The sequence below is a fragment of the Lonchura striata genome, chromosome 2 (genome assembly GCF_050655825.1).
Source record: "Lonchura striata isolate lonStrDom1 chromosome 2, ASM5065582v1, whole genome shotgun sequence".
NCBI classification, from domain to species: Eukaryota; Metazoa; Chordata; class Aves; order Passeriformes; family Estrildidae; genus Lonchura; species Lonchura striata.
Genome location: NC_140704.1, coordinates 116,395,955 through 116,418,102, shown reverse-complemented (window position 1 = coordinate 116,418,102; position 22,148 = coordinate 116,395,955). Strand labels below are relative to the sequence as shown.

The 22,148-nt window shown below is 33.1% G+C and overlaps 1 protein-coding gene across 9 annotated transcripts in view; it reads right to left on the bottom strand.

Annotated features, from left to right (window-relative positions):
- Nucleotides 1–22,148, bottom strand: part of SNTG1 (syntrophin gamma 1) — a 314,313-nt gene that overhangs the window by 119,469 nt on the left and 172,696 nt on the right. For 5 of the 9 annotated variants that reach the window (XR_014952899.1, XM_085572105.1, XM_085572103.1 and 2 more), the window contains exons 4-8: nucleotides 16,937–16,993; nucleotides 10,909–10,966; nucleotides 8,509–8,552; nucleotides 8,360–8,401; nucleotides 1,761–1,907 (exon numbers count right to left, since the gene is read on the bottom strand). Coding sequence is in view for 8 of the 9 variants with exons in the window: in XM_085572105.1 (XP_085428231.1) it covers nucleotides 1,761–1,907; nucleotides 8,360–8,401; nucleotides 8,509–8,552; nucleotides 10,909–10,966; nucleotides 16,937–16,993 (348 nt within the window). In the remaining variant the exon portion in view is untranslated. The remainder of the gene's footprint in view (nucleotides 1–1,760; nucleotides 1,908–8,359; nucleotides 8,402–8,508; nucleotides 8,553–10,908; nucleotides 10,967–16,936; nucleotides 16,994–22,148) is intronic. The other 4 variants (XM_085572106.1, XM_077783696.2, XM_077783680.2 and 1 more) reach the window with 3 other exon arrangements.

Genomic DNA, 22,148 nt, shown 5'->3' with positions numbered 1-22,148 from the left:
CAATGAAGTATAAAAGATAATTTGTATTTCAGCACAATGACAAAAAAGTGCTGAATTACAGTTTTAATCAGTGTATGGCATGAGGTCTTTGTAACTTTCAAAATTAAGCATAAATCTGATCTATTAATCAAAACTGATTAGGCTATTTATCTGATTGCAACCCTTATTTTACCTTTTCTTATTTTCTTAATTAAGAAATAACACCACAGAAATCCATTCTTGCCAGCAGTTAATTACCATTTGAAACTATAAAATCTTATAAAAACAATTATTTATAGACTATCATATAGAGTTAATGTGTTTTCTGAAAAAAAATTTGCAACATCAACAATAAAAGAAAACCAGAATGATTTGTATAATTCTATTACCTTGCTGCTAGGTTATTATGCCAGAATATTACAAATGAATGCACAAACTACAGGCCTCACTTTTAGAAAGTCCAAACCTCTCAAACCTTAACAACTCGAGTTTTACAAATTTCTCTGTGCTCTCATTTTCTATAAAAATTCAGAAAATAAGAAAAACACTGCTGATGCTACACAGCTCCATGATATCTAATGAACAGATGCTTTGACTCAACAAAGCATGCCCCCATTTAGATATCACTTTTCTGTTGAGATATAAAGATCCTGGAATATTCAAAGCTGTAGTTGTAAAAGTAAAATAAAAAAAATTAAATGTCTTAAAGCTTTCAATTCCCAAAGCTCCCAGTGTTTTGGCTGGAAAAAAAAAAAAGAAAAGAAAAAAAAAAAAAAGAAAACTTTGTTTTACAAATTTGTTGCTGCCATTGTGCAGGTGATTCACTTTACCCTAAAACCTCACTTACTGATCAGTGGAAAGATGCTTTATACAGTCTTTTAAAGCTTGCAATCTTTCATGGTGATGGATATTTAAACAAAATATTTTATTTGTTAGCATTCATTATGCTAAACTTTAGCTGTCACCAACATTCCTCCGCAATCACTGATTCAGAAATCACACAGGACCTGAATTGCAGAGGGGACTTTGAATATGTTTTGCATTTGATTTTCCATGTAAAGATGACTGAATTTAAAATTTTAGAAGAACCTCAAGACATCTGAGAAATGGTGGAGATTTTGTTAAACATGCCTGTCTATTAATTTACCACAGAAGTACTTCATACTCAGAATACTCTAAGAAGGGAAAGCATTTCAGAAAATCTAGAAACATCCTTATTACTTCCTACTGCAAGTCAATGCTTAAATATGGGAGTTTTTTGATGTAGAACAATCCCTTGAACATTCCTTTTAACAGGTCAGCACAATTAGAATCTGTTAAGTACTCTCAATCATTACTGGCTTGACAAGGGCAAGTGAAGTGGAATAGAGCTATGAACATTTCCTAGATCACATTTAAAGATATATGTCATTATCCTGGTAATGCCAATTCAGCCTGAGGAGTGACTATTTCCCATTTTGCTCAGGAAAGTATTAACAGCACAGGGAGGTAACTCTATCAGGTGTCTGCACAAAAATCTAGAGAACATGTAACTGTTGTAATTTTTACTGAAGAGCTTCCCTCAGTAACCAAACCTTCACAGAAGTTCTTCTTGTGACCTGTGAAGCTCTTCCTACTGCAAGCTGTTTTACTAGCCACAGTCTTTCAAACCAGCTAACAAGAAACAGGTAGTACCAAACTGAACTTGTATAACAGCATCAGTACTATCAGGGTAAAAGAAGAAAAAATTAAAATCCAGAAATAGGCCCAGTGCTGACAAACAGATACCAAAACACCAGTACCATACTATACCATACTAGTGGTTGAGAAGTATGGGGTGGGCCATCTGGAAACCTCCATGTATCTGGCTGGAACAGGCCAACACTGGATACTATTGAAAAATTATATAGAGTCCATTCTCCTTTCCTCTTCCTCCTCCACCGAACAAACTGTCAAAAGACAAAGACCCAATGTAGAGAAAAAAAGACCTAAAAATATGCACAGGTGTTAGATAACCCCTGGATTAATAGGTTTTTTAATTTTACTATAGGCAGAACAATGAGATTTCTGAAGAGTTAAATCCGGTATTTTAACTGCTGGAAAGTTGTCAGAAGACTACGTGCGTGCACATTTGCACTTCTTTGAGCATGCCTCATACTTGTGACTCCTCCTGGTTAGTTAAATGAGTATACCTGCTTTCCCACTTCTCTCTCTGGTCCACAACAAGCCATTAGAAATACAGAAGTTACCTTTTGGAGGTGGACATTTACTTTCAGTCTATATCACATGGTTGTTATCTCTTTAAAGAAAACATAACTGATTCCAGTTGGACAGTATTTTCTAGTCTTTATGAGCAAATGAAATCTTCTTAATAGTGACCAGAGAAGAAAATTTCCATGTCCACAGAAGTGTTCATTTTTCCTACATTAAGAATACATTGGAGTGTTTTGTGTCTGTTTAATTTTTCTGCCTTTTGGAGGCTATGCCCAGAAAGAAAAACACTGTGTCCCTGAGCTAGTGTAATTGAGGTTTTAGCTCCATAACTGGGAGATGCTGTGCAGAATGAAATATTTCAAAAACTCTTTTGGAGGGTGAAGTGCACTCATGTACAAATAAACATGAAAATATTTGTATTTGCTTCCTAAGGAAGCAGAGAAACCTGGGCCTTTACACTAAAAATATCAATGTAAACAAGGACACAAACAAAGCATATTTGATGGTACACATTTTAAATCCACTCCTCAACTGTTTATTTTCCTTGCAGCTCAGGCTTTCAGAATTAATAGACCTGTATGACAAAGGAGGAACCAAGGACAGTTATTTGAAGGATGTTATGCTGTAACTGGTGATTCAGTCTTTCACTCTCCCGCTAAACCATAATGGATTTTTGCTTTGAGGACTGTAGCTATGTAATAAGGAAATAACAATATTAATCATGTAGGCTCAGTATTAGTCATGACGGAATGCTCTACTCCCTTCTATTAAAACTTAGCAGTAATGACGAGTAGTTTTAAAAGATGAAATCTTAATAAAATGACTAATAGATCTACAAGTATCTTGAGAAAATAAATTAAAATATAAATTAGGAAGACTAGCAACATATTAACATATTTTAAAAGTCTAACATCATAGTACTTAAATAAATTCAAGTTTTTACAGTTTGGCACAATTTAAAAAAATTGTTTAAACAGTAATAAAACATAGCTAAAACCACATTAGAAAAGCAGATGAACACACATTAAGAATACTGCTTCAGGATATATCCAGATTCCAGGAATTTCCACCACAGAGCTGAAAACAGCTGAAACAGGCTATTTACAGCTGCTAGGTTCTTTTCCACTTGATGGACACTTATTTCAAATCAGTGCTGAAATATTTGACAGATTATTATTAGCTCAAATTTCATGAGCCTTAGGATATTCAATAACAGCTATTTTCATTAATTATGCCAGGATAGCTAAGGCAACATCAGTTTACTAATATTATTATTATTATTATTATTTTTGTAATTACTCAAGCCTTAGAGAGAAAACAGCAGCTGTATGGAACAAGTAAAAGTATTGGATTTCCAGAAAGTTTATATTTCACTTTTAAATTCAGAAGTTAAAAACTGCAGATTGATTATAGTCTTAGAAGTACTGACTGTGCAACTTCCACATTTAGAGTCGCCATTCTGTCTAGAGGGGAAAGGATTAAATGGCTGTGCCGTGAGTTATAAAGTACAAGATCTCTGCAACATGAGAAAGTGGTAATCTGTGTTTGCAGGTTGTTGTTATCACTTCATGAAACTGCAAAATTTTAATGCAGAGGTGCTTTTCTATAACAGATTCAGAAGTACTTCATAAAATTCAGAGAGCTAAATCCGATAATAATCTAGGTCTCTGTTTCATAGTTAAGGAAACAAAGATAAAACCATAATTTACCAAAAGACACATCTACAAGGTCAAGATGGAGTAAGATTTCAGATCATTTGGTTTCCTGTCTCAAGAATACAATTTGCTCATTCTTATACTTAAAAACATTTACTAGAAACATTGCCAAAACTATTAATAATGAGTTTTGAAAATCAGTTTTAATGAGACCATAGTTTTAAAGAGAAAGGCCAGAGTAAGAGTTTCATTAGCTGCAGATGATTTCAGTTAAGCAATACAATCCCTACACTATCATTTCCATATAACATAAATGACTCATGGAGAATCAGCACAGTTACAGCCCTCGGTGAATGCTGAGAAAAGGGAGAAACAAAAGATTCAATGCAGTGCATTAGAACATCTCACATCAGGTCATTCTTCTGGAAAAAATGGTGTCTTGTGTAAAATGCAAGCAGTGTCTGAATTGAACCACAGTCTACATATTGTAGTACCAATAAATAAAATCCACCAAAGCCTGAATATCTATTCTGTCTTTATAGCCACCTGTGACTACATGAGTTTTTCCTGTTACTTTTCAAGGAATGCCCAAATGCCACATTAACTGACACATGTGAGCAGTCATTTTACATTGGAAACATTCCCTGAATGTTCCCCAAATAGAAGAAATAAGAAATTACTTCATATTCATAGTCATTTAATTTCTTCTATTTCCTATGAGAAAAAAGCATATGCTAAGATCCAAAAGATATGTAACTATAGTTATTGATACTATCTGAGATGTTTTATTCGCAACATTAAAAACAGAGACAAACTCAAATATCAGCTTTCATTCAGCTGGAATTCTACCTTGTCTCTAGACAATTTGGTGTACTACAACCCTGAGCAGTAGATCCAACACAAGATTTTTCATAGTATCCAGCTGAACTGACATACTCTCCTACTTGTAGCCACTCAGTCTCTCCCAAAATCTTGTCCATTTTTAGTGACATGGTGGCTAGACCCAGAACCACCAAAATCATCCATACCACAGTATTATATTGGTGCTTTTCTATCCATCTTTATGTTTGGACAATAAATGGAGTTAAAAGCTAGAACTACATTAATTTCCAGTCTTAAGAATAATGATATCTATTATGGTGGACAACCACATCCACTAGGTGTGTGGACTGACAAGCTATGCATTGTTAGACTGTATTAATTAAACAGAAGCCAAAACTCATTGATCTGTCTATGAATATTCATTATTTCAGCCTTTTAAAATTCTTGTTGAAAAATTTAAAGGAGAGTCTACTAAAAAAGGAATAATTAAAACATCCTCAGTAAAAAGAGCACAAAGTTGTGTATTTAAATAGATATAGGGGACTCTTCTTCTACATACAAGTTCATATTGCATTTTTTTGGGCTGAAACTGCCAGTTTGAGAGATGCTGACAGATTTTTTTTGTGATTAATTGCTATAGTTTATTTTTTTTTCTGCAGCCTCCTCCTGTATTGGCACTACATCAGAGAGACCATGTCTTAACCTTACCACATAAGAGCACTAAGAATGAAGCAGTGTTATGCTGTACTCAGATGGGGCTCTTAACAACCCAGGAGAAACAACAAGTTGACAGTCAGTCTTTGACAGAATTTCATCATGTGCTTTCATAGTATGAACAATATTTTCACCTTCTACTAGCAGAAAACTAAGCTTAAGTGTTTCACCTAAAGCTAAAAAAAAATCAGAAAGGAACCACATAAAGAGTTCTAGTAAGGGACACTTATATCTGACTAAACCTACCTACCTATCTGTCTGTATTTCTATCTATCTATCTATCTATCTATCTCAAAAGTCATGAAAAACAATAAAGACAACAAAGCGCTCCCAACGTTAACTAAGATCACTGTACACTGGGGAACGATTCTCCCTGCTATGAAAGATGCCATGAGTTTGATTAAACTACCTAATTTTGAAACTCAAATCATTTTATATACATAGCATGGTTATCAGCAAGATGAAATACCAGGGTTGACTAATCATCAGTTTCATACAATAGGCTGCAGTGATTATGCCACAGATTTTTTTTCACTGCAGAGCTATGTAGATTTGGCATATGCTTAAAAGGTTTTCACAAGCAGCAACACATTTTGCATGTAGGAAAATAATAAATGCTCATTGGAGTCACACTGTAGATACAAGTCTGAATTTTTTACAGGTATTTCAGAATAACCGACTGAAAAAAATTACTCACTGGTTTACAATGAAAATTTTCTAAGACACTAAGACAATCCAAACACTAACATATCCTTACAGAACATTGTACCTGCTAAGCCTTAATTAGGTACAGAAAAAATGAGAACGAAACAAAGCTACGAGTTCAGGCATCCTGCAGAGCCATTGCAAAAGTGCCTAGATGCAATAAGGATTGAAAATTAAGTCTCAACTCCTGTTCAACTCCCTGCTGCAAGCAACTTGGCTCCACACACTTCCATTTACTCTATATTACCTTGAGATTAAAGCTACAGATCCTGTATTTGATAGAGACCCCACAGGACAGCAATCCTAGAGCAACACAAGCTGCAAAGGACGTGCTGCAGACAAAACCCTACCTGTGACTCCTGCTGGCACACCATTCGATGTACTTACGCTGTACTGAGGGCTAAGCCTAAACCCACAGGTTACCACACAATGCAGAATCACATATATTACCATTATTGCAGCTTTACAACAAATCTACTCTATAAACACATAGCATATAACAGTGAATATTTCTGAAAAAAATTGATTATCAGAGTTCATTTACTTTGGCTTTTTCATTTATATTATATATCTATAACTCTTATGTATAATTTATTTTATGAAATGTCATATGAACATTTGATCCTATTTAAATATTAGTCAATATTTGCTATTAAATATTAAAACTTATTCTTAATTAAAATAAGAATTTAATTTAAAACTTATTTGCTTCTTAAATTCCTGAACCATTTGCAAATACATAAATGCACATTTAAAACTGGTAAGATACTATTTTTTTTTTAATTCATGGAGAATTATCTATAGGGAGTTTAAGAAGCAGATTATGTTAGATAAGTAAGGTATAAATCAAAATTTAACATGATAACACTTGCTACTCTGTGTTAATCCCCCCTTTTCAGCTTTTCCAAAACCTCTTTTCTTCCTGTGAATGGGTTTCAACCTTATCATAAATACCCAACAGATTTATGTATCTTTTTGAGGGTTTAGAAAATGTCTCAGAAAACAGAAAATAAAATCCTGATGTCCTAACCAATTTTCAATCCACATTTGAGTGTACAAGGCTGCTCTTTTAGTAATATCTTTCTCATGTTTTGTAATTCCAACAGTTAAATTCTAACACTTAAATCCCACTGAGAGATTTGCCATATTAATACATATTAAACAAATCAACTGCAGTAAACTTATAAAACATTTACAACCTGATCATTGTCGCACAGACAAAATTTAAAATCAATATAAATACAACTATTAACCAGTATATACAGAAGGGGGTATGATGAAGTCTGAAGAATGAAGCAGGATTTCCAGTAGATCTCCAAAAGGAAACACGTGTGCATAACCAAAAACACTGAAGAATAGTGCAGTGATCTAACCTTTCAGCCTGCGCTAAACTTCTCCATCAGAACTTCACCTGTACTAACTCCTGCTTTCTATATCTGAATAGCATGTTTGATGATCTGTCATAGAGCAGAATGCTGGATGAAACACAATGAGTGTCCTTGAATTGGCAAAGAGTCAGAAAGAGAAGCCTTCAAATATGTGAGTACTATGCTATTTTTAAAATACAAGTACAAATGCTATGAAGCTAAACAAGATTTAAAGGCAATTTCTTTGGTAATTTTTTAATTTTTGGCATTGTTTTCTGAAATAAAGGGTTTTCTGCTTCTGAAAGTATTCAAGAGGAGTCAAAGAAAAATATGGCTATAAAGTGCATGATGCATTTAGCAAAGCTAATTCACCAGTGGAACCAGCCTACAACAGATCTCTCAAAATTTCTTCTTTAGAAGGAATCTCCTTAATAAAACTTTATTTTATACCCAAAATGACCTTAACAAAAGGAGAAGAGCACCCTCACAAGGAACAGCCAGAGGATGAGTGGCAGATGAACAGTTTTCTCTCAATTTTTAAATAGGATTAAAAGTAACCAAACAATAAATCTCCAACATTGCGCAAATTACAGCTTTTGAAATTAAAATGACCCTACACAGCCAGAAAGGTGTAGGACTGCTGAAATTTGACAGCTATTAGCTGGAAGAAGAAATGCTGGAATTTGTACAGCTCAAATCTTCATAATAAAACAATCACCTTTAATACAGAAAAGCCTATCTGAGAAGAGCAATCACACAGGAAGGAAAGATTGCACTTTGTTACTTGTCATGCTAGAAGGTACAGGCATATTTATTTAGGAATAACAATAAAACAGCTGATGCCACTGCATTGCTATCAGCATACACTATCATTTCAGCAGCTACAAAAGACAAAAAAGTATACTAAGAAACAGAAAAGCTCACCACTTCTTCATGCCTGCATTTTCTCACATTAATTCCATTAATCTGTTGTTAAAAAGATAAAGAAAAGACTTACTCTACATTTCATAAGCATAGACTTCATTTCAGTTTTCTAGAAAAATACAGATAAAATAATTTGCAGTTTTACTCACCTGTAGAATTGCATCTCCTATAAAGAGCAAACCTGAGAGTTCCGCTGAAAACAGAAAGCATATTTTTCACTCACTTTGTACAAAACATCCAACATTTTGTGTACAAGAATTCTTATTTAATACTTTTGCAACATCTTTTAAAATTTCAAACAAAAACATGATAAAAAACCCAACAGAAAACTTCCAAATAAATTACTTGTGATTTCTTCTTTAAACCCAAAATACTTGTGTATCAGTGTTACAATAAAAGAGGCTACTTAGCTCAAGCACATGACTATGAAACTTCATCCATCAGTCACTAGCACCTTTCAGGCCCTTTTGGTAAGGTGGGGCATATTTTTCTGAATATAAAATGACTGCTGGACTAGATCTTATTTGCCTGTTAGAGATAATTTCTTACAAAGAGAAAAATCAACATAGAGACTCCAGGGATACTTATGAATAATAAATTTAATTTTTAGGTTTTTACATAAGATAAAGGGCCTTTAGATCTTGCATCTTTGATAAACTCTGATAAATAACAGGGACTATTAATGCTGGATAACACTTACATATACTGAAGAGCTAGAAAAACAATATATTGTAAAAAAATCAACAGCCAAAGTGAATGTTATTTTTAAAGCAAAACTGCATCACAAAGACATTTATAAAATCTAATTCTACACTTCCTATTTTTAAACACTGTGTTTCATTTCAGAGTTATCTCACTCAAATACACATTATAAGCATACCAGAAATATAACAAAGATTATTCGCTGTAAAGGCATTAATAACTTTTGAGACCATGCTAAGGGATATTAACAGATGATGTGCAATTATTACCTATAGTATTCCATATCAACATAGAAGATACTGTCTGAAAAAAGCTAGCACTGGACTTGATCCAAAAACTTTACTTATTTACATGAGCTGTAAAACTGGAATTAATATTGATGTAAATTATGGTACTCAAGTTCTTGTTTGATGGAATGGTCCTATTAGCTATATTTAACAACAGATGGTTAAATTAGTACAGGACAGATATTGTGATTTATTTTGAGGCATAGGCTTTGGGTAAAACAGCATTTTCTCTATCAAAGTTCTCTAGTCCAGGAACACAGCACGACACTTTCTACATCTCAAGACAGCAGCCTCTTACAAAAGAGATGTCCTCAAAACTAGTTCTGCAAAAATCAGCAGTATTTTTATTGAAAGCAGTAATGAAAATTATATCACAGCTAGGTATTGGGCTAAAAACAATACAACAGCTACTGCAGCAAAAAAACTAATGACAGAAATAAAATTGCACTTCAGTGTGCTCAATTAAACTTAAGCATATCTTTCTTATTTTTCCTGCAGTGCTTAATAGCATTTTAATAGCTACTGCATGTAATATATGCCACATCTTTATGTATTAGTTACATGTATACTGAAAAGACTCTAATCATAAGTATAAATTCTTAAGGTTAACCTTATTGCTGCCTTAGGGGTTCATTCCATGCTACTCTTTATTCTTCCCAACTACAACTTTCACATCTACCTTTCAGGATTGGCTTTTGGCTCTCAATATGCTGATTATTCCATACATCTCTATCTAAATGGATAAGAGATTTTTTTTTTTTTTTTATACTGGCACATTTTAGTTGAGGAGAAGCTGAATTCTATAATTATTGCATTACAGATGGAGGGAAATATTTCCAAGTTTGCATTTCTGGCCTTACAGAAATACATATAAACTTAACAAAGATATTAAATACACCATATTAGTACTGGTTCACAACCTTCCTCCTTCATACTTGTGTACATCTTGAGCAGTTTAAGTATTATCCATGTACCATTCCAATAATTTCAAAATCTTGCCAGTTAAATTAATACAGAAATTCAGCAACAGCTCTGTTACTATTAAAAAATATATGGCCAAGACTTTATGCAGTACTCAAAGTACTCTCAATACTACCAGAGAAACCAGGTTAAAAAGTCATGCATTCTCCTGCTGTGTTACCATGATTTAAGAGCCAAATATTTAATCTACTACAGCTTCCAGGCAATAACTACTGGGAAGTCAAAGCCACTAAATCATTGCCTTTTTGTTAAATTTATTAAACATTTTAATTTTATTCATACTTTCCTATTTCTTTCCTATACTTTCTATTTATTTTCAAATACTTTCCTATTACTTTCCTAGTTGTATTTTATAAAAGAAAAAAAAAATAATTGAAGACTTTAAAAACTGTTCCAAATATCAATTCTGTACTTTTTCAGAAAAAGTTTCTGAGGAAGAGAGAGATCTAAACACATGGGAGAGAAAGGGTTCAACAATAGCATTTGTTTAACACTGACTGAAGAATCTCAAGATTTAATACATCTTTCTTTAAAGGGAACATTAAAGTACAGTATAATAAGCTGATACCTAATACCCACCTCTTTGTTCTTTGGAAATCTTAGAAATGACCACTGGAATATTATGTTCTGCTCCACCCTGAAAACAAAATAAATGGCAATGTTTGTCAGTCACTAAAAATATCTTTTTGCTTAAAGTTATATTTTACCCTTTCTCTAAATGCAGTTTTTAGAGAGACTGAGCAAATAACTGATTCTGCACTTCCTCTTTTTTTTAATGAATATACTGTGATTAATTCCTTATTGTCTCACATAAATAAGTTCTCAGTTGCCATCATTAGCTCAGGAAGTGAATTCAGAACTCTACCAGACTCAAAGGACATCAGTTTCTTTGAATTCTGGAGAGCCTAATGTTTGAAATGTGTCCTGTAAAAGCAAAATGGACATCCAACTATAATGGCTATCACACTGTGAACACTTAGTTTTCACGCTGGCAAGAAGGAGGTAAACAAAAGCACGAGAGAGAAGGTTTGGATTTTTCATGTCAAAAGCAGCCTTTATTTTTTTCTGTCTGTCACACAAGCACAAAGAGTGAGGAAAGCAGTGGCATAAGTAATAAGGAACAGAAAAAGAAGCATTAAGAAATGGAACAGTAGGTGTTCAATAAACGGGGTGAAATAAAGGAAAACCAGATGATAGTTTCAACAGTTGACAACAATTCAATGCTGTTGCTTCATTCAATTTATCCTGTTGGGACTGGAAATATTTATGGTGCTTAAGAACAAAGTAAAAAAAAAAGAAAAAAAAAACTTAAATGAAAAGGAAAATCAAAGAAAAGTAAAGGCAAATATACAGAGAGACACAAATACTTTTTCCTCTGACAAGAGCATCAAAGCATACACTCAAATGCAAGGTGTACAAATTCAGGTCACCAGAAACCAGTGTCTGCCACACTGTTGTTTTGCCTAGGAATGGACAGGTTAAGGGTTTGCTTACTCTTCTTTTCAGCAGACAGATATTACTTTGGAAATTATTTTTACTCTGTTAAGTTGTGAAAAGGACTGACAAAGGTATTTCAATCCCTATGGAACAGCATACATCCCTTCTTCATGCAATATCAAAGCATTTGAAACCAGACTCCTGCACTCAACACCCCTTTCTGTCATTGAATAAAGGTTAATTTCCTGTGTAGCCACAGAATGTTAAATAGGAAAAATATTCCTTTTGCTAGTGGTATCAATGCAAATGGCCCCAAAACAATGATCTAAGAGGGATCTCAGTAATATGACAACAATTATATATCTACAAGTAAAGTTCTCACATTGCATGAGATGAGTGTTGACAAGCATGGAACATATCAGTATTATAGCTTGTTGAATATCTTTCAATAGTTTTTACCAGAAGAATAGCAACAGTAAAAGCTGGCTTCACTGAAGATAATGAGTTCAAGCTCACTAAATTAATAAGTTTTAACCTATATCCTCCAAATTTTCTAGTCACATGCAAATTTAATTTCTTCAAAACTTTTCAAACAACCAGAAAAAATAACTATGTCACTTTCTTTCTAAGCTTCCAATGTTATATACATGTTACACTACCCAGGATACATAAAGCCCAGCAAAGAAGTGTTAGGTTTAAAACAGCCTGCCTGCCTCCTTAGATCTGAGGCTCCATTAAAGTAGGAAATTACTTTTATTACTAAGCCAGCCTGCAATGCACACAACATGATTATTCCTCTCTCATTGTATTGAATCTACTTAAACCCATTTACACTACAGATCTGAGGAAGCTTTCAGTGGTGTCCTACTGAAGAGAATTATCTCCTCTCATTGCATCTGAGTCTGACCTGTACAAAGGCTTCTTTTTAAACTAGTAAAAGGATGTAGTACCTGCTATGCTAAGAAACAAAAAAATCAAAACTGGAAACAGCAAGTAGTTGACCAATTATCTATACTCAGTCACTGTTAGCAATTTGTAGCAAACTGTGTATATTCTGCCAACATCTTGTTGAATACTACTTCAGGTTGACACTGCTGCCTTGCATCCTGCATTCTCCATACTTCATTCTCTGTCCTGTAGAGGAAAAAGCATATGCATGTCTAAAATCCAGTTTTACAGTCTCAGGGGACACTCTTCTGAAGAAACCTCTGGGAACAGAGGCAACTTTTTCACTGCTTTAAATTTTCTCTTCCTCTAGTAATGACATGTACTTATAACGTCAGACCAGAGGATGGACAGAAATACATCAAATAGTGATGTTCAAGACTTAATGGCTCAAACCTCTATCAGACTCTAACAATGATCTTTGTCAAGCAAACTTTCTTTATCATTTTTCCTTAAGCAGGGATAAGCCTGGAATGACAGCAGTTGCCCACCTGCAGCGGTGGTCATGCTAGAAGTGGCAGAGGAAGCTGTAATCACTGGAAGCTGTTTGAAGGTCACTGTCCTGAATGTTGGTCACTACTGGTGAGAGGTCACCCACACCTCCTTTCAAAGTGTCACATGATACACTCCTAAAGATTTTTTCTTATCCCAGTTTTTATGTGTGAGGGTTTCTTCCAGAAGTTTTTGACATATGAAAAATAACGCACTTGAAAGCAGTAACTTTTATTGACAAAGGCTGGGGGTTTTTGGTTCTAAGATTAACAAGGAAATTAATATTTTATCTTCTACAAAAAAGGGTTTATAAAAGATCAGACCAGTTGTTGGACTTTACCATCACTTGAGTTAAGACAATGTAGGAGACTATGACCTGATACCAAAAAGAAGCATTTCCACTAGAAAAAATAGCTTTAAGGTCTATGGACACTGAACTTTTTGATTAAATTGAAAAGTCAACCTGAATCTCAGAAGACCTCTGATGCTGTTCACCATTTTAAAAGAATGATCAAAACTGAGGCAGGATAATGGCAGTGTACTGAGTACTGGTTGCCAGAAGTCAGACTGTAACCAAAACTTCAATTTGTTTAATGATCAATTTTGTTGCCTATTTATTCAGGAACACCACGATCCAATTATTGAAAAATAGGATGTTCTTTCAGAAATCATACACTGAGCAGCCTCTTTTGTCAAGGCTCTGCGTCTCAAACTTGTCAGAGATATGATAAATGATTGAAATACTACACTTCCCAAATTCTGTCTATGTCCATGGCTATTCCTTCACAAACAAACATTTAACAGAGGCTTCAGAAAAGAAAAAAATTGTTCCTGCAGAAGAGTGTAAACCAGAGTAGTTCTTCAAAGTCAATCATAGTTTCACCACTAGCTTCAGCTAAGAGGTACAGCCAAACACCAGGCTTTCAAACCCTAAAAAAGTGGATTACAATCAGTTTTTTAAAGGGCTGATGTTTAGGCCTTGGACAAAAGTCAACTTTACAATCATGGTTTTTCTTAAGCAGTTATCTGAATCTCTGATTTTTACAAATATAGTTGGATTACCCAGTTTACAGAAGAAGAGTTTCTCTCATAGACAGGTGAAAAAAAAAAATTAGTTTAATTTTGGAATTATTAGGAATTTGTTCTCTGCTCTTCAGAAAAAGAATAATTCCAAGAGTTCACAATACTCGCAATAGGACATTTTCAAAATTTATTCAAGACAAAGTTGAAAGGTGACTTTTTCATGTGAGTGTTCTGGCAATAAATTGACGTTTCAAGTTAGCAAAAAAAAAAACAAACAAAAAAAACCCCAAATAATAAAACCCCAAAAAAAGATGTGATAATGGCTCAGACCTGACAACCGAAACTAGGCAAATTCATAACCAAGCCCTAGCAAGTATTCTAAAGTGAGTGTCATTAATCACTGTATTGCTGTAATTAATAATTCAGATAAACAAAATCCTCTGACATACATCACAGCCAGAGCAAGTTCTCAAATAACCCCTATCTTTAGTTAGTCTGAGCGTAGTAAAATGACAGAAACTACTGTAGTTCAAGGGGCTATGAAGTTACTGGCACAAGGAGGAGAGGCCTCAGTGCTTCTCACTCCTTCAGGGTGACTTGTAAACCTCTACTTCCTGGCATAAATTCAAAATAATTACATTTCTATTTAAAATTAATCTTAATATAAGTTTTTTAGTACAGATCAGGAATCCTACATAACAAAACAAAAACAGAGCAGTAAACTTGTATTGATCTGCAAGAAGCAAACCATGATTGAATTTTAAACTGAAAACTGGACTTTTCAGAGTATTTGGAACTGACAAGTCATTTCATGCCATAAATAAAAAAGTTCATTTCAGTGTGTCTTAATAAAGTTTGCCTACTAAATTGAAAAAAAAAAATACTGTAAGTTCCTGTTCTGAGTTGTTTCTTAAACTAGTTTAAAATTATAGTAATCGATTTTTTTATTTTTTTAGATTGTGTTGGCTATACAACTGCTTGTCCATCTTTGTAAGAATGTAAAATTACTAATAAAGGGACCTAGCAAAAAAGGTCCCACAAACACTAATTTTTTTTAAAAAACTATTAATTTTATAGTAATAAATAATACCTACATGAAGCCTATTGACAGAACATCCTGGACCACAGAATTAAACTTTTCATTTTCATTACCTAACCTCTGCCATCCAAGTAAGTTTGAGTGTCATTATTTTAAAGATAACTCTTTGCTCTTTAATGACATTTTTGAAGGTATTTCATCAACTGATTGCTAGTTATTTAAAAAATTTTAAAGTTGTCTATTCACACCTAACTTTATTTATCTTCACTTTCTAATACTTTGGGTAATTTTGATCAAAATATCTATGATAGAAAACAATCATAAAATATCTTACTCTAAAAAGTTAAGAATAACTTAACTCTATTAATTTAAGCAAGACCATTGCATATTCTCTATTTCATTTATGATTAAATGTAAGAAAATGATATTTTATGCAATGTACATAATAATTAAATAATGTAATCTTGAGACTGGCAGCAATGTTAATTCTAAATTATAACTTATTGTAAAGTATAAGTAAAAATCAAGTTTACTGACTCTTGAGATGTGTTCTTCAATCATCTGAAGTCATTACTGTAACCAGTTATTTCTTAGCAGCATTTAAATAAAAACTCATTTATCAATATACTTGATTTTACATTGACATTCATTATTTCATCATTATTCAATGTACTGTAACCTATAATGATACCGGAGGAAACAAAAATGTAAATGCTGTTGACCAAACTGATAAGAAACTTTGGTGACAAAATAGCAATTAGTTTTCCTTGAACAGAGGTCTTCATGGGTCAACAAGATAACAGTAAGAGCACAAAGACATTTTTAAAAATTAATACTTCTATTCAGTCATATTCTTATCAATGACAACACAAATGCACATTAATCCTTCTTATGAGTCACATATAAGGTCAATACCAGCAGATGTCATAGGAAAATCTATACTTTCACTTTATATGCATAACTTAGGTCTCTTTGCATTCATGTGAAATACACTTCATTTTTTCCATTGCCATCTTGAGACTGAGAACTGCTGTGTTTAGAAGATAAAATTAATCTTGTGTTGTCTACACTCAGACTCAAAGCTAAGGTAAGGTTTTCAAAATCATATATTACTATGACAAAAAATATTAGCCCTTCCTCCCTCTCCTAAAAAGCATAACCTACCCTTGTATACGTTCTTAAAACTTACTGACAAAAGCAAGAACATAGTAACATGATAAATTGCTGTCTGGGCTTGATCTACAGAAAGTTAAACAATACGAGCATGCAGTAACACTTTCTGTCCCACTAATGAATTGCAATGGATTAATGTGGTATTCTTTGTAGCAGAATTGATGATGAATTTATTGCCTGCCACTGTAATTTAGCATTCATGAATAACTATTTAAATTAGAGAGAAGTTGAACACAAGTACAGTCTACACAATTGAAAACACTTCACAACTCTTATATCAATCCTTGTTACAGAGTTTGTCAGCTTGAATTTTAAGGGAATGGTTGCCTTCCATTCCATGGGGCAGCACAGTTATGGTTGCCTGCTGTAACAGTATCTAACATACTGTCTTGTTTCTAGCAGTCTAAAATAGTTTGGACTCACTAACAGTAACACAGATTATATACAAAGACATACTTTATGTAAAATGCAATAAATAGACCAAAAATAGCATCTTACCTTTATACTTAATCCAAACCCTCCTACAGTCTGTCTTCTAATTGTTACTGTTCTTTCCTGGAAAAAAGAAATCAAGTTTTGCTAGATTTAATGTCTTCTGCCAAAACATCTACATTCATACTTCAATAATTTTTTTTCAACATTGATTTTTATTGTTTTAATTAAGTTCTGGGTTTCTGAACTGAAAATCCCATGAAAGCTATGCCCCACAGGAAAAAAACAAAGCCTGGAAGAAGAGATCCTGTCTCAAAAAAAAACCAAAAACAAAACAACAAACAAAACCAAAACAAACAAACAAACAAACAAAATATCATTTTTCCAATTCACACCATCCTAGCAAGAACTGCAATGCTTAAAAATCCCCAGAACTTTGGAGTTGGACAGCTATGGTACAACACACACATTTCAGAGGTTAAGGCCTTGACTAGTCCTAAATTGGTTCCACCTGAAGGTTGATCACTACATGTTGAAGTATATACACTGTACTCCAGCAGTACATTTCCCAATTCAGCTCCATCTGAAAGGAAAACTGTTTGTGCATGCCAAGACCACTCATTGATATTAACCAAACCCTAACAAGTGCACATGTTGCATGAATTCATTTCAAAGCACAGTAATTATCCAAATTAAAAAAACCAAACAAAAATAAATTAAAAAACCAAACCAAAATAAAAAAAAAACCAAACCACCAGAAGCTAATACAAAAACAGTCACTGTTGATCGTATACCAATTGTTTAAAAATCATAATCCATAAAATCATACATCCATTAATTTAAAAATCATAACCTACAACTATTGAAAGCAGCCCATCTTTTAACTTTTATTGCTTGTCTAAAAAATTTGTGCTGTAAAAACTGTAGGCTACTGTCTGTCTAAGATGAACATTTACAAAAAAGACGGTTTTGGGTTTTATCCTACTCTGTTGACTTTATAACTACAGATCATTTATAATTAGTACATTTAGGTAGTGGTAAAATAATGTATTAGCAGATATACCATATATCCAGATTCAAATATATCAATTTTATAGATTTTTGAATGTCCTCTACATGTGGTCTAGATTTTATATTAATTTAATTATATCTATTGTATGGTGTAAGTCTGCATGCATGTTACATGTAACTGTTTTTATTTCAGCACGATTAGCATAGATGGTCAATGTCAGTCAGATTTGCATAGATCATCAGGAATATAGCAGTGACAGAAATGATGAAATACATATAGATGCATTTTTTTTCCTCCTTACTTCATTTACAGGAAGGAAAATAAAAAATCTACCACAAAAAGGACAATTGTTGAAAATCAAGTCACTTTGTTTCTTTTTTCATATTTGTAGCAAATATGAACTGAGTAACTGTGGAAAGAGCAAGCATAAATTCATCCAACGTTTTAGACTGAAAGACAAATTGGATTGCCTAAAATGACACTACCATTTATTAATTTAGGCTAATGGTTGCAAAATGCATAATGTTTTCAAATATTTACTCTAAGAAAATGGTTTATATTTTGCTCAGAAAACACTCAGCTATGGCTCCACTGGGAGCTATATTTTTCCTGTTAACTTCATCTTGTTTCCACCTCAAGCTTGTGCTGAACATGGAGTCAAGAACATGAACTTGACTTGTACACTCTAGTCAATATATTCTGTTATTTTTTGTTATACATGTTGAAATCAAATAGAACACACTTGTGCTAAGGTGAAATTGAAAAATAGCAGCCTTTCACTAAACTGGATTGAACTGGCAAGTGTTACATCAACCATGAATGGAATAAAGGACAACACACGGATTAAATTTCAAACAAAGCAACACTCTCAGTGAAAAACATGTAACTTCATAAAATTTGTAGTTCATGATATGTCAGTAGTTACTGTATGTACTGGCATCTGAACATATTCTAAGCTGAAGTAATATTTTTTAAAAACCTAATAGAAAACCATACTGAAGAATATTTCTGTCCTTGTCTTTCCTAGCCCAATATGCACCTAAGTACCCATAAAAAAGTACCCACATAAAAGAGTCAATAAAATATAATTTTTGGTTTTCACTCAAGCAAAGGCAGAATCAAGATAGTCCTGGAAACACCTAATCCAGGGTCTTCTGTGAGTTTGCCAGTCTTACAGAAAACTAGAAAGATTTCACACTGGAGTTCAGCATTATTTTTATGTGAAAAAAAAAAAAAAAAGTCATGCTAGCATGGAATATTTCTAAATAGGCAAAACTGTATAAAAGTAAGGAAGGAAACCAGAAAAATTTCAAGACACTTTTTCAGTAAAACATAATTTTTCAGAGGATTGTGTCAAGTATTTTTATAGTTTCTTTTCTATCTCCATTGAAATTTGATCTTAAATATTTTGGGACCAGAGAGTTACTGAAATGAATTTTACTTCAAAAACATTGCAAACTAGATTCACCTGAATGATGTGTAATGTGAAGGGAAGGCATTACATTGTATTTAATCTAGGCTAAGTAAAAAACATCTCTCAGTCTTACAATAAAGAAATAATACTTTGATTATTTGCAGAATTACATTTTCTTTACATCAAGTTAGCTAACAATAACAAACATGCAAATTACCTTCAAAAGTACAAATCAGAATTACATACGAGTTGTATGTTTTTTTAGTAAACTATCAATAATCCCACAGCCTTTAATTTAAAACCCCATAGAAACCTTACAGTGAAGCAGCTTTTTCCAGAACAGATAGAAGCATCAGATATTTCATACACCTGAATTTTGGTTTAGGATAAATCCCCAGCTCTAATCAGCCATTGGTCAATGCAAATTTATTTTCATAATCAACGAATTTCTGTAATCGATTAAAAAAAAAAAAAAAAAAAAAAAAGCACATTCAATCCTGGTGAGTCAAAGCAGGTGTCCAAATTAGGTATTAATCAACTTCATCAAATATAGCGGCAAGATGTCAAATTTAACTTGAAAAAGATAAATCCCTCCCTTTTGACTTACAAAGTAACTTGAAGAAGTACTTTGATGATAGATACTTGATTTGAAATGTTTCGGCAGAAAACTCCTTTGTCCAAGTTTTTTGGACAAGTTTTTTTTTGGCAGAAAACTCTTTTGTCCTACTTTTTGATTTGCATATGACTTATTACATGAAACCCTTAAAAACCCCAAACGAAGCTTAACTTTCAGTGCCATTTTCAACCCAGGTGAATGAAATATACTTTGTTGGCAAAGCAATATATTTTAATGTATTTTTATTACAATGATTAATGCACAAAAGAAATTTAACCAGCAATCTGAAGCAAATTATTTTGTTCTGATGCCTTTAATTAGCTTTTCAAGTGAACAATAACAATAATAAAATGCTTTTCTCTGGTCTAATAGTTTTAAGTTCTTAAAAAGATTTATAACTATTCATTAATAAAACAGCAAGAACTCTGGAGGCAAAAAATTTTGTACAAGTGATGAAGTGCTCTAAGTATCCTGACTGACTATTTTGTTGTTGAGGTTAAAAATACTGGTGTTCTATTGATCCTCTATTAGTATTTTCATGCTTTCCCCTCTTTTTCCACTGCATGATATTCTATGAATTTGCAGTGGTTTTGCAAATTCCAAAAGCAATGTCATTTCAAAGTTTACAAAATAAAACTTCATTTAGATGAAAAGATACTTAGTTCACTATCAAGACTACAAAGTGTTCTGTGAGCTTGTAATTTCATTTTCACATTTGTTATTTACATTATACCAAACAGAAGGAAGGTTAGAGCTCCTAGGACTCCTAAAAGCAAGATCCAGAGTAGTGTTCTAGCTGTTTCCTGGAAAAGAACAAAAGTAGTCATGATTTTATTGAAAAACACAAAGCTGCTGCCATGCTGTCAGCATTTTCCATGTGTCTCAGAAAATTGACTAGAAAGGACAGCAAAGAGTTTTGCAAAAAAAAAAAAAAAAATTCCTAAGATCTATGCAGTGAAACAGAAACAATGTTTTTGAGGCTTTCTCTAAAGAGCTACTAAAATGTCTTAAAATCCATAAGATCTTCTGGGGAACATAAATGCCATCATAAGGGAGATCAGAAGTGAAGAATGACCATGTGAGCACAGAACAACAGTAAATAATAAGGAAAGGAAAACACAGAATCCTAGGTAATCATTAACTATTTATATTTAGTCAGGAGTTAATGTTATTTTTTAGTTACATCTTGAAGCACAGTAAAAATTCAAGTATTTCATACTCACTGGTATGTGATGTAAAATAAAGTTTATAATTACTTAACTGATTCTTAAAAAAAGTATTTAGTTAATAATCTTTTCAATCTATCTTGTATAATATAAAGCAATGATATAATGGGATCTAATAATCCAATAATGTGTCTCTATCAAAGAAGTCAAATACATGTTGAACAAAAGGATGAAGTAACTTCAAAAATCTTCAGAAAATTGAATTAACAGCATGTGAAACTTGAATATACCATTTCTCAACCTTTTTCCCAGCGTGAGGTTATTCATCTGGTGAGTCTGGATATTGATATTAAAAGAATAAAGGTATAAGGAATTAGTTTGTCTGGGTACAGACAGAAAACAAGACTTCTCTTTTCAGAGGATTAGAAGAGACCAAGGTATTTTACATATGGACGAACATGATAAGAAGCTGAAAGGTTTGAAGCACAAAACAGAAGGTGGGGAAAAAAGGAATAGACATGGAAAGGAATCTACAATATCACAGTAACATGGAAAGATATAGGAGGAAAACAGGAGGAAAATATTAGAATGTAAATTTTAAAATGTATAGTATAAGGATAAAATCAATACACTGGCAGTAACTTCATAGATCAACCTGTTAACATTTGAAGCCACAATACATTCAAGGCCACACTCTCATATAGTTTATCAGCTATTAGTAATCCTACTACATTTTTAAATAAGAAAATATAATGAGGATTTTTAAATTTTTATTTAATAATTGCACACATTTTCAAGGTTCTAAGTCCTCTTTTCGGTAATGCTTTGCTCTTTCTTAGTGACATTTCTTTGGATTCATTTACCTGAGCGAGCTTTATACTCATTTTGAGCGTAAAGGACATAGGACACAGGTCAGTCACATTTCCAATTTGAATTAATAGTGTTAACAACGTTTGCCAGCACACTTGCTCATCTGCTAACAACTTCCATCGTGTGGCATTTGAAGCTTGTCTCATTATTTCAGCTCCTCGTGCAACTGGAGGAGGTTGGCAGTAAGGGAGGGCTGCAAC